At 38.9% G+C, this 18714-nt stretch overlaps 1 protein-coding gene across 11 annotated transcripts in view; it reads left to right on the top strand.

Moving 5' to 3' along the window:
* Window positions 1-288: 288 nt before the first annotated feature.
* LOC135462775 (transcription factor 12-like) overlaps window positions 289-18714 on the top strand; it is a 123077-nt gene continuing 104651 nt past the window's right edge. For 10 of the 11 annotated variants that reach the window (XM_064740030.1, XM_064740027.1, XM_064740031.1 and 7 more), the window contains exon 1: window positions 289-454. In XM_064740030.1, coding sequence (XP_064596100.1) covers window positions 396-454 — 59 coding nt within the window. In that variant the 5' untranslated portion in view covers window positions 289-395. Of the gene's footprint in view, window positions 455-13199; window positions 13303-18714 lie in introns of those variants that run through there. The other variant, XM_064740029.1, reaches the window with a different exon arrangement.

Genomic DNA, 18714 nt, shown 5'->3' with positions numbered 1-18714 from the left:
AGGAAAGAAAGAACGAAAACATAGGACCGCTGCACTGAGATCAACCAGAAGTTACTAGTGTCTGAGAAAAAGTAGTGCGAGGACGGACCTGAAAACGGTAAACATAATTAAATTCAGAGGGATATGCATTGAAAGAGGAATTCCCTGTGCTCCATACCAGAAGTCTAGTTCATGGAAATGATTATGTCTCTGGATAAAACGGCGAACGAAAGCTGGGAAGCGAGTGCCCGCTAGCCGCGTAGGAATACAACTGGGTCATGGACCGGTAGCTGGCCCACAAAGGAAAGGAATATGTCTGTCAGCGTGGACCGTAAGCTGTATCCTGATCAGCTAGTGTTTACGGCGATCTGGGGACTTTACTGAACGCTGATCGGCGAAGGGATCAGCTCCAAGTTATGTTAAATAGTTTGCAATTTACAGACAGCAATCGACGGTTGGAAAAACACGATTTTAGGTAAGAAATCTGGGAAGATTTGGCTCCCATACTTGCGCAGCGTAACCAACGTCGCCATTTTGTCTGCGAACTTCTGCCTATTGTATGTAAAAAGGTATCCCGGGAATATACTCAATAATGCTCGGACGATCTAAACCAGCCCTTGTCGTATAGGTTGTTTACGTGTGAGGGCTATGAAAAAGTGAACTGACACGGTATTTCCGTCTATGATCACCGGGTAATTGGTCAAGATGCCCTTAATGACTTGTCACCTTTGCTTGTCCAAATCGACAGAGGTGCGATCGCATTCGTCTTAGCTCTTTAAGATGCCCTGCTAACTATGGGTTTCTTGGGCGTCTAACTTTCTCCTACATGTAGGGAAATATTTTGTGTTGTATACGGATGAGCTCATGTTTTTGTAGTTGTTGTTGCGTCGACGTTGTTTCAGCAGATCAACGCTCTTCTCCCTTTCCCAATTCGAGAACTCAACTGGTCTCCCCTTCGCCTCTCCTTGTTAGAGTTAAAAGTACCCACCTATTTGGGCGCTAAATTTATGTTCGGTTCGTAAAGCATTTTTGCCATCACCAGCCAGCTTACAATGGAAAGAGTTTGCAATGACGAAGTCTTGCACCAGATCAAGGACCAAGCTGGATTATGATTTTTGTCTGAATTAAGTATCAAATTAAATGAACCCAAATGAGTTTAGCAAAAGTATTTTTAAGTGGAAAGAATTTTGTTGCATCAGCAGCAGCGTAATTGCTTTCATTTTCCTAAGAAATTGCCTTATACTGTTGGTTTATGTTTACTTCGGTGAAATATTTCAGGTACATGTAGATTTAAACACAAACGGGATAAATTAGCCTGCATCTTTTGCATTGTTTTTTTTTTTGTCAGTTTTAAGGTTGTTTTGTACCATCGATGAGGCTCAATTACAACCAGTATGTCGGTAAATGACTGATAATTAATTTGCGCAGTTAATGAAGCCTGTTAATGAGGCTTTTACTTTGTTTACATGGTACACTGATTTCACTGACTTGTGGTGCTTATTGTGCGTGCGTGTGTTTACTTCCGCTTGATTGCCGAACTAAATACACTTGGCAAATAATTATGTCTGTAATGTTCAGCTACATGCTGGAGAAGTATATTCTGGAAATACTAAATGCTTTTAATCACATTTCCTTTGCTCAGTGGAAACCCTGGCTTTTTCGTAAATGTTTTTTTACTAATCAACTGCTACATATTGTATTTGCACGACATTGAGATGGTTTTGTTTTATTGCTACTGTCAATTCTGTGTGTGACGTCTCTGAAGTGGAGAAAACAAAACCATTTGAAACTGGGTTACAAAATGACTGGAGCGCTGTTTCCTTTCACCTGTACTGCTGGCAGCCATCGTAAAAGTGAGATATTGCTGAGTACAGAGTAAAGCACCAATCAGGTGAATACTTGCATACTTTCACCTGGCATTACAGACAGTTTAGGGGTGGGGGAATTTCACCAGGTATTATAGACATTTTCAGTTGAATTTCACCTCGTATTGTAGTCACATTGAGTTTGATTTGAGAGTCCAGTAATTTACAATTTAGTAATTGAAAAGTACATGTACTTGTTAGTATTGGGCTGTTCCTGGTGAACCAGAATATCAAAATACACCATGCATGGTTCAGGGAACAATATTTGGCTTTGGGTCTGGCCTCAGAGATCAGGAAGCGATCTTAGAGTTTCAAATTTCAATCATCAAACTTACCGTTTACCATTATTTTTCGCTGAAATTTGTTTTACAGTAACTTACCCAGAATTTGTCAAGAAGTTTGTGACCTTGTTTCATAAAAAGTTTGTAACAATTTTAAAGTCAACTGAAATTTTGACTGAACTTTAAAGAGGTTTCATCACCCTGGGGCCAGTTTTCCAATCTGCAGCCTTAATTGTCCTTATTTCGGACTGATTTCCGAAAATATACACTTTTGAGATATGAAAATCTCTCCTTACTGTGTGAACAATATGAGTAATCTAGAATATGAGAAGAGAAGTTTTGTGTGTTTGACTTTGGTTAACTTAAATTTGTGTTCACTTAAAGTTTTTGTATGCCTAGGCTCCAATATTTGTGACAGATATAAGTAGTGCTGATAGCAGAATGTTTTGTTTCTTTCCCAGCTATACTAGATCTATACTGATCAAACGTGTACATCTGAAGTGTTGATGTGTAAAATCACCGTTCGAAGTGTATCATATTAATAGAAGGTGCCATATATAGCATGTCAAACTCACAGGTATTTGTGACCTCAGAGATTTAGTTTGACTTATTTTGCAGAAATCAGTCTCATGGACACTCTGTTTTCCACTTTCCATGTCACTTACTCCCACTTTGATTTACTGTATTTCAGGTAAAGTTTAGCATATATTAAGTAACACATTTTTCTTGATTCTCTCTGGTTCCTTTACCTTACAGGGCCAGTTATAGAGTTTTGTGTGAAGTTTGATTAACTTGTTTGAATCATAAGTATCATTTAATGACCTTAAATGATCTTATGAATGTACATTTTTACACACCCTTACTTTAGGTGTAATACGGTATACACAACTACCTGGCTCTACCTATTCAGGTATAATGAGTATCAGATTTGGGGTTTTCTCTGCTGTTGTTTTTTTTTTTTTTTTTTTGCTTTACCTAGCCTGAGTTGTTCCCAGCAGTGTTAAATGTCTAGTGTGATGTGGCAGCCATTTGTTGGTTTAATTCAGGCAATCCACTTGTGGTCAGGTGAGATTGAACCATCTCTCAGGTGTGATAAGTCCTGTTAATAGATGTAGGTAAGCCCCACCAAACAATAAAGCTTTTCACACCAAGGGTTTGGTGGGGTGGGGGCACCAGGATTAAACAGGTCATTAGGTAACTGGACTTCCTGTGGCAAGAAAAACTAAGAATTTAGGCCTGATCAGAGCTGTGCTGGCTGTATACCTGACCACTCTTACTTGACCACTCTTCCTTGACCACTAACCAAAGGGGATAATTAACATGGTGACATAAGGTAAAAAGTAGAAGAAGAAAATAAAAATAGTTTGAGAAAGGTACAGGTCCAGTTTTCAAGCTTACTGTTTTGTGTAAGCTAAATGAAATGCAGGTAATGCATACCTTGAAATCAAAATTTTTGATAATGGTTGTTTTTTTTTTTTTGGTTTTAGAGAAATAAAATGTGATCATATCCTCAAATTTGGCATCTGAAATAACTTATAGCCCAGACTCAATATATGTGATAGTTACCTGCAGGGGGGTGGGGTGGGTGTATTGGGGGTGGAGCAATATTGAAGAGGGGAGAAAACTCATCAACAGGACAAGAACAATTCATAGTTTCGAGCACCAAAGCTCCTCACAAGGAACAGGGAGTGATAATTAACATGAAGATAAATCAGTGAAATGCTGATTTTTTGCCGATTGCTGAAGTTTAAAGTACTGCAGGGCATTGAAACTATCATATCTGAATGCTAGATACATCTGGATTACTTTTCCTGAAAGAATTTATTACCTAAAGGCTATATTTTTCATTATTGTATGCTAAAATCGTCTTTAGTACCTATCTCACCTGGGTTAAATTTGGGGAAAACTTTTGTTTTCACCTCCAGTACTCTAGTCACGTGACTAAAGAGTGTGTTGATGATTGGCTTAGAGCACCTATGACATCAGTGTAAAACTATGGATGTCCGAAACCAAACAGCATTTTGACAAGGGCAGACTGTTTGGTACAGGACAAAACTGCCATTGTAGCTTGTTTTAATAATTGGAATAGCTGGAATATGTGCGATGATGTCCCGCACCAAAGTAAAACATGTTAATATTTACCTGAAATTTTTCATTCCGTTTCCTCGTAAAGCATGAGACCAGAACATGATTATGTAGCCATCCTTGAACAAGGACTTTTATAGATTTCCACACTGTCAGTCGGTCAAGGATGTTTTTGTGGCTGTTAGTGAAGGCTAACCTTCAGTGATGATCACTTGTACTCCACCAAAATGGTGTGCATATCTGTATGTCACAAGTAGAAAAGTTCGGCAGTAACTTGCCAAAGGTCAGTGGTTTTCCCCAGGCACTTCAGACCCCAGGTTTCCTGCACCCATACAATTGACCATCATGGGAGTGAGAAATTCTTGACTGTGATGTTTAAATGACAAGGAAATGAAGTTGGAGTGGAGTTAGACAACAGTCTGGTAAAAATAGCAAGTATATACACGTAAATGTGAACAATGAATGGATTCTGTATGTTGAAGTTTTCGCTACAGTTACAAAGTCTACAAATCATTATTCACTGATCCAAGCAGCCGAGGTTGTCCCCTGTGTTTTTGTGCTGACCACGATTGATGCCTAATCCGATGTTTTCATTTTTAATCCACTGCCTGGGAGGCCATTAGTCAAGTAAACCAGGTTAATTTGACAGTTTAACAGAGATAACAGATTTATTATGCAGTGACTACACTCTACAAGCGTGGCAGAGGTCGTGATGGGATCCATGGGTTAATGTTTTACCTGTGATTACCTGTAATTAAAGTACTGATAACAGATAGCAAGCAGTCAGTAGGATATGCCTGGAAAGTGTAACAGAGCAGAGTGAAATGCACTGAAGCAAATTTTGATGGACCAAATTCAGCTAAAGGCCTAAAATACCTGAAGCAGAAGTAAGGCGTGGCTGGTATTTCAACTGTGTGTTTACTTTGATTGGCTCGTTGTTGAAAAGGTTTGTTTCTACATGTACAAAGACTTGTATTATTAATTCCCAGACAGAAAGCAATATATGTCTAATAAGCATAAAATGTATTAATATGTGAAATTAAGAGTGCAGTTGGAAGATGTTTTTGCGGGCTGTGAGTGCAAGTCTGGCTATCCTCTCTGGTCGTATGGGGGAAGGGGCATGAACCTGTGGATGGCTGCGAGTTTCACCTGGGCTCTGTCCAGTGACCTCCACCAAAATGCTAGCCTCATACAAGTGAAGTATTCTTTAGTATGGTGTAAAACACCAATCATATGAATAAATACATGGTAGGTTTGCAGAGTAATCTTTAACTGGCAAAGTGCTGTGTTCTATAAGAGATGATTACACAGGAAAGGAGTTTAGCAGAAATTTAATTTGAAAAAAAATAATGGGTGTTAATGAAATCGGATAAAATTTTATAATGTTAATGGAATGACACAGAGGGACTTTTTCACAATAACCCCTCCATCTCCCGAAAAACAGTCAATTTGAAAAAAACAAAACAAAGTCTTTGCTAAGGCTTATGTCTTATCAAGAGATTGTACATTATATGTAACACAGTTATCTGGCTGATAAATATTTTAAATGACACGTATGTGTAAGCAGATCAGTAACAAGCACAACACGGTTACAAATGTACATGATGTAGGTCACTGATCTTATTACAGGCTCTGTTTTTTTATGGTATTGTGTGATGATTATGGTAGAAAATAGAAATAAAAAAAACCTGTGAGGATATTTCAACTTGAGGCTCCGTACCCCACCCCACTGAAACGTGCAGGTATGCTGCTGAGTGATAGGTTGAAGAATGAGAAAAGCTGAGGGGAAAACTTTGCTAAGTTGTAGTGATAAACTAGGTGGCGGGGGAGGGGGGGTGCGGGGAGGGTATGAGTAGAACATACGGGGTATGGCCTTCTTATTTGAACTCTGAATGCTGGGCTGTTTAATAATTCTTCTTCTTTGTCCTTGTTTGACTTGTCAGATTTTTACTTGTCTTGTGTCTAGCTTTACCTGAAAAATGGCCAGGTGGGCATGTGCTTTCTAAGCTGCCAGTCACTTGGCTGGGACCAGCAACATAACGCCTGAGCTTAGTTAGCTTGAGGGCAGGACTGTTGTGTGGGTGTGTAGGGCGTTGTAGGGCTAACTCTGCTCTACCTGTGCGTACAGGTAAGGCCATTGTTGGGAAATTACTAGTTTCATGTGACCATTCAAGAAAACATATACTGGTATTAATCGTAAAAGATGTTCATTTGTGAATAGAATGGCAGCAAAGATCTTTTAATTTTGGGGCATTAGCGGATGGTTAAAGCAGTTTTGAAGAGGGCATGGTGTCACTATGGTGGTGAGAACTGGGTGACAGCTGTCCTAAGGCTCAGGGTGTGTATCATTCAAGCATTGTCTTACATTGTAATTATCCTAAGTGTATGAAGTGTTAAAATGACAACAGAAAATCCTTAATCTTTTGAATGCATCAAGCAGTTGTGAGTGGAGTTGTTGCTGGCTGACAGCTAACATAATTCATCCCTATCACATGTTTCCAAGGTGTTGGAATCCCAAAAAACAAACAAGTTCATGCATTCATGCTGTAGGTCAGTATGTTGTGGAGCTGCCCACTTATATATTCTAGGGTATTTGGGTGAACTCTCATTGTTAGCTAAGCTGGCCAGATGGCAGATGGAGAATTAGGTTTCAAGGTGTGTTGGTAGCTGTCCCCTTTACCTGTCCCTGTGGAGACATAAAAGGGTTCAGGCTTGATTAACTCAGGTGCACCCAGGTATGCCCTAGAAAAAGGGACGACTTCAGGTATGTAGTCACTTAGCCTAGAGAACCATGTGTTGCATTCTTTTTTTTTTTCTTGATTTCGCGTGCTTTTAATTCTCCTTCTTTTTCGTGCCTAAACTTCACAAGGTACTTGTCAGTTTTAGAACTTGCATCACAAAGCTGTCACTATCACTACAGACATGTTCGAATGGTAGGATCTACCTCATCCAATGTCCAACCACCAGTTCTTGTGTCATTGTTACTTTTCATTCCATTTCTATCAGCCCCGATAGCACAGTTGGTACAGCCTCTGCTTTGGGAGCAGTAGATCTAGGGTCAATCCTGGGTCGAGTCACACCTAAGATTTTAAAGTTGTAACTTCCTCGCTTGGCGTTCAGCATGAAGGGGATATGGTTTGACCCGTATGAGTGTGTTGGCTCGGGCAGGGCGACTTACTTGCCATAAGGCGTCTCAGTGAAGCAGCTCGAGATAAAATAGCGGTTGAAGAGGCACATTACTCTAAGGATTGCTTTGTCGTCAGATGACTGAAAAATTGTTAAGTACGACGTTAAACCCCAAGCACTTACTCAATCACTCAACATCCCAGTGGAGTAAATGTTAACATTATAACAGGCTTATACACCTGGGTGAAAGGTCTCCTGGCCGTGGACAAAATTGAGGTCATGAGAAACCCAGAATTACAGCTGAACGTCAGTTCCTGTAAAACTGAACGTTATGTTCCACTTGAAGTTTCGCACTTTTGAAGTTAATCCTTCACCCTCCTATGACTGAAAAGATTACTTGCAAACAGGGCTCGAGGAACCCTTCATGTAGTCTTGCATGAAGGTCAAAGATCAGTTGCCTTATATCAATATGGCTTACAAGTAAACTAAAAAAATGTTTTTTGATTGGTCCCTGAAGTACATGTAACCTGTATATTTGTTTTCAATTTGAAGGCCTTGGGGAAGAACAGTTTCATTGTAAATTGACCAACCAGTCTTCAATAAATAAATATATTACTATGATTATTCTGAAGATTAACATATGCATGTGTGTGAGATTTTCAGAGAAAAGATTCCATGAGAAATTTGAAGACTGCAGTTTGCAGATACACAGATTAAGCTCTGATGTTGACATATTTCTTGGATACTCAAACTTTTGAAATTCTCGTTAAATATTTTTGATTTTAGCCTTACACAGAATATATTTTATATTATTGCTGGCTCATTGTATGGTGACATGTACTTTAGTCACCCCAACTTTCGCAACTTTAGACACTGTGTGGTGGTTTTTATTTTGAGGTTGTTTGCCGGGCATCTCGGCGTGCGGCTGTGTGCACCCATGTGTGGGACAGGGCCCTCCTGATGTTCTGAGTAGCTTAACTCTGTCAGAGAAAATGGTGCTGGCGTTATTCTTGAATGCAAGACCAGCTGGAGCCGGAAGATGCAAATCCACTTTACCAGCGCACTCTGGGAGGGGTCACTGCCTTCCGAAGCGAAGTTACCGGCTTGTTTGATGCTCTGTCTGTTGTTATTTACACCAGAAGTGTAGTGTTGTACACCTGTCTTTTAAGGAGAAAACGTCAAAGGTCTTTGCCAAAAAAAAAAAAAATTGATTTTCGTAAATCCGGTAAAATTTTGGCTGTTATTTTAGTATAGCCCATATAATTACCTTTCACTCGATATCAGTGTCGTCTGTGCTTGCGTTACTGTTCCAAGTTGGCAATAAAATTCCAAAAATTTATACTGTGGGTCGTATTAGAACTTTGTTCAAACTTTAGAATCATTTTAACTCTGGAAGTAGTACAGGTAGAGATGTGATATTCACAGAAAGGTTGTACTTTAAGCTATTCGTGGTAAATAAAGAAAATTTGATTGGATTAGCAAATATTGAATATTTGTCAAAACAGCCGTATAAAGATTTTTAATGGGAATTAAGTGTGTAAGTACTGGATTGTTTCAGTGTCGTTGTTCAAGTTTGGGAAGGTTAGGTTGGTAGGGTGTTCAATAAGGGTGAGTAGGGGGCTGCAGTCAGCTGTCTACTGCTGTTCCCGTAGCCATCTACTGTGGATGTTTAGTGACATATTTACTTTCAATTCAGCCAACCACTTTTGATCTCTTATCTCCTTCTCTAATTCTAAATAAAAAAACCCTGGGGTAGGTGCCAGTTATGACTGGTTTGCTCAGATTTGGCCTCACTTTATAGTAAAAAAAATTATATTCAAGGACAATAATGAACAACAACAAAGAGAACACCTTTCACTTGTGTTGTAGACAGATTACTTTGTTTTGTTGGGTGTAATTCTAATCAGCAAGAAACTTTAAAAGAGAAGAAAACTTAAAAACATGACACTATAGGCTGAAAAGAGCACATTTTTGGCTATCTGTTGGTGCCTGCTGCATCATTTTGTGATTTTTCCTTGCCACACACGCAAAGCCTGAAAATGGCAAAGCTGGCATAAATCGCTGTTCATCGTGGCCTCCATCTTGAACACCCTGTAATGTATGCTAGGGGTGTGTTGCCTCTCAGCCAGTGAGAGTCATTGAAACTACCGGCTTGTTTGTGTAAACTCGGAACCTATGTCCAACATTCTGGTTTCCCGATCGTCAAGTGAAAATGAATGGTCATGTGCTTCCCCGACCCCAGTTTCCTCCCACCGTAATGCTGGTCATCGTTGTACAAGTGAAATATTCTTGAGTATGGTGTAAAAAACCAATCAAATAAAATAAATACATATTAATGTGTCCCAGTGACTTAAACACTGTAGTTGTAAGCTCTTCTGTGAAAAGTGGCTGTCCTGAGAACAGTTTTCATCCTGTTCAGAAATCAAATGAGGAGAGTAACCTTGACTATGCAGTAATTCAGACAGTGAACAACACCCTCTGTCTTTGTCTGTCAGCCCAAAGCCATGTAAATATTGTTGGCCATACATTGAATTCCAAAGTGTCACAATGGAGGGGTTTAGTTAGAAGTTAAAAGTTAAACTTGCAACTTCAAACTAGAATTTGTTAACTATTTAAAATTTAAATATTGTTGGCCACACTTTGAATTCCAAAATGTGTCAATGGAGGCGTTTAGTTAGAAGTTAAACGTTAAACTTGTAACTTCAAACTTGAATTGGTAAACTAATTCAAATTTGAAGTTAAGTTGCAACTAAATGTCCCCAAATGTATTTACACCTTTACTCCTCAATGCCCTGTTTTTACCATGTTAATTTCATCGGAATTTGGTTTCTGAAAAAGATCCCGCGCTCTGCCGTCCACCCTGGTACATACGCACTGTAAATGTAAGCCTGGAGACACGTAGTCGCAGATCAAGGTCACGATACTGCGCCCAATAGTTTTTTTGATAGGGGTAACTTTGTAACTTTTTTTAATAATCCAACCTTGATGTACAAAATGTCTTTCTTACTCATCTTACTTTGTCTCTTGAAACTCACCAGGGGTCCCTTGAAGCATTCGCAATGTTTTGCCTAGCCACATCACAAATAGTAAATACACTTGGTGTACTGATGCGACACCTTTGCAAAATGGGCGCACCAGGTGGAAATCTCGTACACCCTCCCTCGTTAACCTGCACGATGACCTGCCCGTCTTGATTGATGGTAGGTAAAGTTAACCTACATGTACGTGTAGCTGGCAGAGGGAGATGTCCAGACCAGACATACCTACCCCAGTATTCCTCACACTCCGGGGATTATTGATGACACCTTTGTGTTTACACACAGACACTTGGGTCACAGTTACTGTGTGAACAGCACCAGGCCATGCTCACAAATATCTGCCGTGTTATCATATCGCGAGATTTACATGTCCCCGCCGTAAGTGACACTGTCTGGGTAAGGAGCCTCAAAGTTGGGGTGTGGTGTGGGGCACATGGAAGGAAGGCGCGATTAGACACTTCCACATAAACACTGATAATCCACAATAAATCCTCGTACACCTGTAGTCATATGTACTCCTTTTCTAACTGATAAGTTTTAATTTTTTTTTCTTTGCAAATTTAGTAAAATAGGAAAACTTGTGCAGAAAAGATATGTTGAAACCTTTTGTGTAAGGAATTGTTCTCAGATTTGTTCCTAACTTGTAATGTGTTATTACAGTTTTTTTTGGTGTTTTTTGCTATTTCACATTTACAATTAATCACTAAAAATGTACATGGTTACATGTATATGTTAAAATGCTGATGGCTCAGCTTCCTCCCACAATCATGGTGGTTATCCTCATACATGTGAAATATTTTGTAACGTGTTGTAAACTCAGATCAGATAAATAAAATATATGTGTAAATAGTTAGATAGGATTGTCTTTTTTTTGGACTCCATACCACGGCATGGCTGCAGCATTTCCAACGTGTTCAGTCATAGTCATTCTGTTCTTTTTGGACTACTTAGGAATGCTGTATGCAATGTGACATCACAGAAACTACAGTATTGGTCCATGTTTCATGCAGATTATTGAGTCTGGAGTCTATGCAGTGTGGTTTGTATTTACTCCGAGGGTTGAAGCCCGACTTGCTGGCATCTTGACTGAGAGGGAGGTTGTTGTTCGATGCAGAAGTATAGACTACACTAGGTCACGAATAGCAAAGTTTAGTGGAGAAGCACATTTTTAAAAGTGTGTCAGTTAGGCTTTACACTGTTTTTGTTTAATTTCATAACATTTATAAAATTAATTTTATAACATCCCCTGCACCACCCTCCCCCACCACCACCTCCACCCTTCTCCAAATATTTCGAGAAGATACACATATGGATAGGAAGATGCCCTACAATGTACAGGTATGTACATCTTGATGACAAGCCCCAATAATGGGCTACGGTATTAGATTGCAACATGTCAAACCACTGGGTCTGGGAAAGGTAGGATGGCTTGTATTTAGGCTGACTGGTGATGTGGTGTCGAGACTATGTTGACTAGCATCTTGACTGGGAGACAAGGATGTTGTCTAATTCAGACCTCTAGCCTCTGTCATTATTAGGAGAGTCCAGGGAATGAGCTCATATCTACCAGTAGGTCACTTTGACTTTTACAATGTTTGCATTTTAATGTTGTTGAAAGCTGAGCAGAAATGTCAATGAACTGGGCACCAGAGCAGGTTGAAATTTGTAAACTTGCAGCTGGTAACTGAACCAGCGCTCAGTTCTGTTTGTTTTTTTGTCTATCCTCATCTACATGGATATCCAGGGCCATTAGAAATGTGCAAGGTCTAAAGACCTGCTGAGGCGCCTGAAGAAGACTTATATTTACTCAACATATGATTTGCTGTATTACTGTAGGTCAAGGAAAGGTTGATATGTAAAAAGGCACTTTCAGAAAGGTACACAAAGACCTTAAAATGGTAATATTGATGCTTAAGATCGGTTGGAATGAAGAAAAGTGTTTCACTTAAAAACGGTTAAACTTAAGGTGTAATACAGTAATTAACTATCATTTTAAGGTAATTAAGTAATTAAGGCACATACAGGACACAAATGCCTCCGTCTGGTTGTATAAATGCAATAGGCAAAGATTCACACCATGTGTAAATGTAAATGGTTGCCCAATTTTATGTGGACAGAAATGTTGATGATAAACAACAAATAGAGTATGATGAATTTTCTGTGAAGGCATTGTATGCTAATTGTCATGTTCACTTGTGGTTGACGTTTTGGTGAGTATTTTGTGATGATCATGGACATGGGAATTTGTGTCATAAATAATCTTTTTTTTTGTTTTCAAATACCTGTGATTGGTTAAACTATAAAAAGTGATGGGTGTCATCCCTGTTATTAATTATATGAGTTTAAAAAAAAACACAATATTTTGCTGTGATAAATTCTTGCACTTACATGTAAGTGTGTTTCTTTATTTTCAGTTAAAAAAAAAACTGTGGTTCATTTCTAGATAAACTAAAATGCTGATTTTATTAAGTGTTCATCACTTATGTTTCCTAGATAGTGTCTCAAAGGTGACCATGAAAATAGTTTCCAAACAATGGAATACCTCTAAACATAGGTAGGATAGGCAGTGAAAAAAAAAAAAACATCCCTGGGTTGATTGAATTGTGCCTTCAATGTACCAGCCTTCACCCCCTTTTCCTCTTGTCAACAGATGTTCTTTGTTGCTAAATGTTGTTACAATGTTGTTAGTGCATGCTGTGATGGAATGTCGTTTTTTGCAACAATGTTGGTGAAGTCCACAGCTCTGTCTCTGCTGTATTCTGTCTGTGGTACTGGGAAGGAATATATTTCTAGGGATTGTGTGACCATTTTCCTGCTAGGCTTGTGTAGAAACAAGAGAGTTGTCTAGGACTGAAGGATTAGCTTTGTTATCAGTTGTGTAACATTACGGATTTCTTCAGCAAAAAGTAAAAAAAAAAAGCTGTACTGGTAAGTGTTCTTTATATTTATAGATGTTTTCATTGTTTTAACTAAAATGTGATATTTTGTATAATAGACAAATTGTTATAAGTATGAAGTGTTTTGGACAACTTGATGATTATTAGTATTACAAACTTATGTCTTGGCGACATCCTTAAAAACTAACAAGTACTTCTACTTCATGTAACTATTTTCCGTTATAATTACATGTATTTTAAGAAATGCTGATTTTATTTAGTGAAACTGTGTATTTTGCTAATGCTGGTATTAAGACATATTTTATATTGAAGAGTTTAGCCAAATTCTGCAGCTAACGTAGTTGTATAAAGTCAAAGTATAAGGGGAGAAGATTTAGTTCACATTGAACACACTGTTATGCAATTATTTTGGGCCTTGTACAAACTTGAATACTTTTTTGTTTCACAAGTTGACCTATTGGGATTCCAGGTACTTGGCTTGTTGTCAGTTTCCTGAACTGACATGTTACTGAAACTATGCAGGGAATAGCACAGATTGGAAACGATGTTCTGTTGTCCAACTTTTGTCCAATTTCCGATGTTCTTACGTAATAGCGTAAATTATATTTATAGCACAAACAATAATTTTTGATAGGTGCTAGTTATTGTTCAAATTCTATTTCCTATTTTGGTGAATTTGTTTACAATGAAATAGATATGTATCCCCCAACACTCGCTCAGCTCAAGTCAAAAATTGACCCTAAAGGGCAGTTTGAGATGAGATTTACATATGTAAATAATTTAATGTGGGTAACTGCATCAAGGGCTGAAGGTCATTTCGAGATCCACATAGATGTTATGGTCACCCTGGTAGTCTAGACAGGGTTATGCTGTCAGATTTCCATGTCAAAATATTCAGGTGTCAGCAAGCCTGGAAATTTACAGAATAGTGACATTGAATTTCACCACTCCAGGCTAAACTGGAGTAATCTGTGTCACTGGGGTCATGTTCTTATAATGCTGTGCGAGTTCACAGTTAAATTACAGAAAATAAGATTAGTTACATGGTTACTCTGTGATAGCAATACGCATGTATATGGTGTCAATAATCGCGATATTGATTTTTTTATTTATTTGCGCTGTGTTTTGGTGTTTTACGCCGTACTCAAGAATATTTCACTTATACGACGACGACCAGCATTATGATGGGAGGAAACTTGGCAGAGCCCAGGGGGAAACCCACAAACCATCTGCAGGTAGCTGACAGACCTTCCCACTTACGGCCAGAGTCCTAATATTGGGATAACATGATATATATACATATATATATATATATATATATATATATATACATGTATATACACACACAGTTTGAAAACCATCTATGTGGTATAGTCAATGCTTTTGTGTCCAATTATGTGCACAGTGAAAGTCACAAATCTTTGTATTTGGTGAAGAGAAATATACTGTCTAAACGACACGTACTGTAATTCTTCAACCATCTCGAATGTTTGCAAGGTGTCTATTCAAGCCCATTCGGCAGGCATTATTACGTGCAGACTGATGTAATTATACTTTTTGTAAAGCTCTGAAACTGACCGACTCAACCAATGTAGTTTTGTCTCCATTATCGTATTAATAAGGTGCATCACACCGAAAGTTTCTCTTTCACATGCGAAAAGGCTGAGGAATTAAGGTACTGTATGTCACCTGACGCTTGGTGGTGTTCACTTTATGAGGCACCTGAAGGCCCGAACATAATGCATTTGCTGTTAAGACTTCAGGTTTCCCGACAATCCACGCTCATAACAAAAACTTTTAAGTGGCTCCTACAAGGTGGGTGAATCAATGACAGCGTGTCGTTTCAAGAATGCTGAACTTAAGTTAAATTACAGAAACTTAAGTTGAATTACAGAAACTTAAGTTAAATTACAGAAACTTAAGTTGAATTACAGAAACTTAAGTTGAATTACAGAAACTTAAGTTAAATTACAGAAACTTCTTCGGGGATTATTTCTGTCAGAACATTAAGACTACTTATGACTGCATGTTCAAACTTAATGCAAAGCACGCTAAAACTTCGACCTCCGAAAAAAAAAAAATTGAAAAGGGGGAGATAAGTTTTATGGTCAGTTTCATACCATTGACGCATGGACAGATTAATCGAGGTGTAAAGTGCAAAAATCAGACTGCTGTCTTTAGTAAGTCTCTTTAACACCTGCTTCCCAGACTTTCTTTCTGTGACCCAGAAAATCGATGGTACAATGGTATTGTGCATTATATGTGTATATTGTGGAAGGCATGGTAATTTCTAGTAGTAGGCTATTGTAAGAGTGCTGGTTTTGTAGCCATTGTAAGTAGATCTGTAAGGTGTTTGGTTGATTGGGCAGTCGGTTAGCTGGTTCTTTCTGTTGGTTGATCGGATTTGTAGCCATTGCATGTAGCTCTCTAAGGTGTTTGGTTGATTGGGCAGTCGGTTAGCTGGTTCTTTCTGTTGGTTGGTCGGATTTGTAGCCATTGCATGTAGCTCTCTAAGGTGTTTGGTTGATTGGGCAGTCGGTTAGCTGGTTCTTTCTGTTGGTTGGTCGGATTTGTAGCCATTGCATGTAGCTCTCTAAGGTGTTTGGTTGATTGGGCAGTCGGTTAGCTGGTTCTTTCTGTTGGTTGGTCGGATTTGTAGCCATTGCATGTAGCTCTCTAAGGTGTTTGGTTGATTGGGCAGTCGGTTAGCTGGTTCTTTCTGTTGGTTGGTCGGATTTGTAGCCATTGCATGTAGCTCTCTAAGGTGTTTGGTTGATTGGGCAGTCGGTTAGCTGGTTCTTTCTGTTGGTTGGTCGGATTTGTAGCCATTGCATGTAGCTCTCTAAGGTGTTTGGTTGATTGGGCAATTGGTTAGCTAGTTCTTTCTGTTGGTTGGTCGGATTTGTAGCCATTGCATGTAGCTCTCTAAGGTGTTTGGTTGATTGGGCAGTCGGTTAGCTGGTTCTTTCTATAGGTTGGTCGGATTTGTAGCCATTGCATGTAGCTCTCTAAGGTATTTGGTTGATTGGTCGGTCGGTTGGCTGGTCCTTTCTGTTGATTGGTCAAGTTCTTGACTTTTGGCATGTAGGTTTCAACATGGTTTTGCCAGTTTGTAAATTTTTGACATTGTGTGTTTTTAAAATGTGGCGATCAGTCAGTCAGATTTTTGACATCATATTTTCCAGCATGGACCATTCATTTAACCTCTGTTTTGTCCTCTGTTTGGAGGAATTTTTCTTATTTGTACAAAAAAGCATTCAAGAAATGTTCAGAATTTAATTCAGAAATGATAAAAATGACAAAATTATGAGTGTGAGGTATACTTTCCTCATAATAATTCCAGGCTGTGGAAATTCCATGAATATACACATAAAAATTCCAGGCCCCGAAAAGTCCATGAATACACACATAAAAATTCCAGGCCCCGAAAAGTCCATGAATACACACATAAAAATTCCAGGTCCCGAAAAGTCCATGAATACACACATAAAAATTCCAGGCCCCGAAATGTCCATGAATATATGCATATAAATTCCAGGCTCTGGAAATTCCAGGAATATACACATAAAAACCCCAGGCTGTAAAAGCACTGAACACTAACAGCAGAAATCCCTGATTTTGTTCTCTATCATTAAGTATCTCATATTGAATGAAAAGTATTGTCACAGTTCCCCTCCTAGGAGAAGTGTATGATAGGGGTCTTGTTAGTCTGTCTTCTTACAGGTGGATATTTGTATTTGAGGAATTCTGTGTTGTGCAGGTGTTTAAGTCCTTGGATGTTCAGTTAATTAACCCCCCAAAGTCCTTAACAACTCAACCTTAAATTTTGGGGTTATAAGAACACTGAAAAAGAGTAGACAGTGCAATTCTGCTGAAGACTTGCTTGTTTTGAAAGCCCTGCACATGTCTGAAGTGTAAAGAACCTGTGTGGTGTGTGTTGAAAGGGTCAGGTTGGGGGTTTGGCGGGTGGGGGGGGGGTGGGGATTGTGAAGAGAAGGTAGGCCTGCCCCCAAAGGTGGACCAGGGTGTGTGGAAGTGGCTGTGTCTTTTTGGCCCGACCACTGCTGGAGAACAAACCCTCCTTTATTGCTGAGGTCTCCTGGTGGAGCTTAAGGCCCATGCACACAGCCTTGTTTGTCAGGGTACGCAGGGATTAAAGGCTGGAGATGCCTAAGTCTCTGTCACCTCCTGCATTCGACGCAGCGTGCAGCCATCTCCCTGCTGCAAGCAACACTGATGTAAATGCTCTAAAAATAGGGGGTTAGGCTAGGCTGTTGTAGTGAAGTCAAAGTCGTAGGCTAAGCTGATTGTAAACTACTATTGCGACACATGTCAAAAACATATGTTTCCATGGTGCTTACACTCAACTCGGGCTACAGTCGCTTTGTGCTAGAGACCCCTGAAGTTCCAGAATTGTCTTAACATAAACAGGTGGTGATTTCTTGATTTTATGGTGAACTAGGCAAGCTTAGTTATGAGCATTTCGCTCGGGCCCATAATACAATTCTAGAAGTGTCTGTAGAAATACAAATGAAGATTTATTAATCTTGCGATATTTTATATTTAAGAGTTTAGCCAAATTCTGCAGCTAACGTAGTTTTATAAAGAAAGCTCACAATATTAGATTCTGTGTATGCAACATGGAAGTAGATAAAGTACACCAAATAATGATTTAGGTCTTTGAAATTATGAATGTTTGCATGATTCAAAGTCTCCATTTGGAACTAAAGTTCCACAAACTCAGCTCATAATATTGTATACATTTTTCATACATGTGTGGTGAGTTTATGTAGATCAACTCTGAACTAAACTAAATTTTGCAATAATTAGACCATTCCAGGATTTTTGACAGGTCTGTCTTTTTTTTTTTTTTGTTCTTTAACACCAGTCATATAAATAAGTAAAAAATTTTAAAGTGTGTTGATTAGAATTAAAAACTGTACAATCAGCTACTGCTTCGGGAAACCCTTTCAGCAGGCACACACACATACACACGGAAAAAAACAGAACAACCACAGTTTTTTAGGATATGTAAGTCAGTAGTCTTCCTCTTCAAAGTTTACTTGACAAGATTAGAACGCTGTGTCCGTCAAAATGAAATTGGCACAATTCCATGCCTGCTTATTCTGTGTACATTTTAGGATTTAACCATTTAAACCCGTTAAATTTAAATTCTTGGGCTCCTTGGTTTTAAGTGTTCGTTTTTGGCTTTCGTCACAGAGGGATTAGCTTCTGTATACATTGGGAAAGACTGGGAGCTTTTGGTCATGTACATGTAGGAACTGTGCAAGTCCAGTGATACGTAACCTGTACACTGATAAATGAACTGTTCATTGAGAACAAAACTGTTTCTGAACCCATGAGACAGTCCTTAAAAAGTCTCTGTTGTGCTTCTGATCATGGTACGTTTGTACTGTGCGATGTCCAGCAATATCTGTACTGC

Source organism: Liolophura sinensis, chromosome 2 (assembly GCF_032854445.1).
Source record: "Liolophura sinensis isolate JHLJ2023 chromosome 2, CUHK_Ljap_v2, whole genome shotgun sequence".
NCBI lineage: Eukaryota > Metazoa > Mollusca > Polyplacophora > Chitonida > Chitonidae > Liolophura > Liolophura sinensis.
This window is presented reverse-complemented; position numbering and strand designations above follow the sequence as displayed.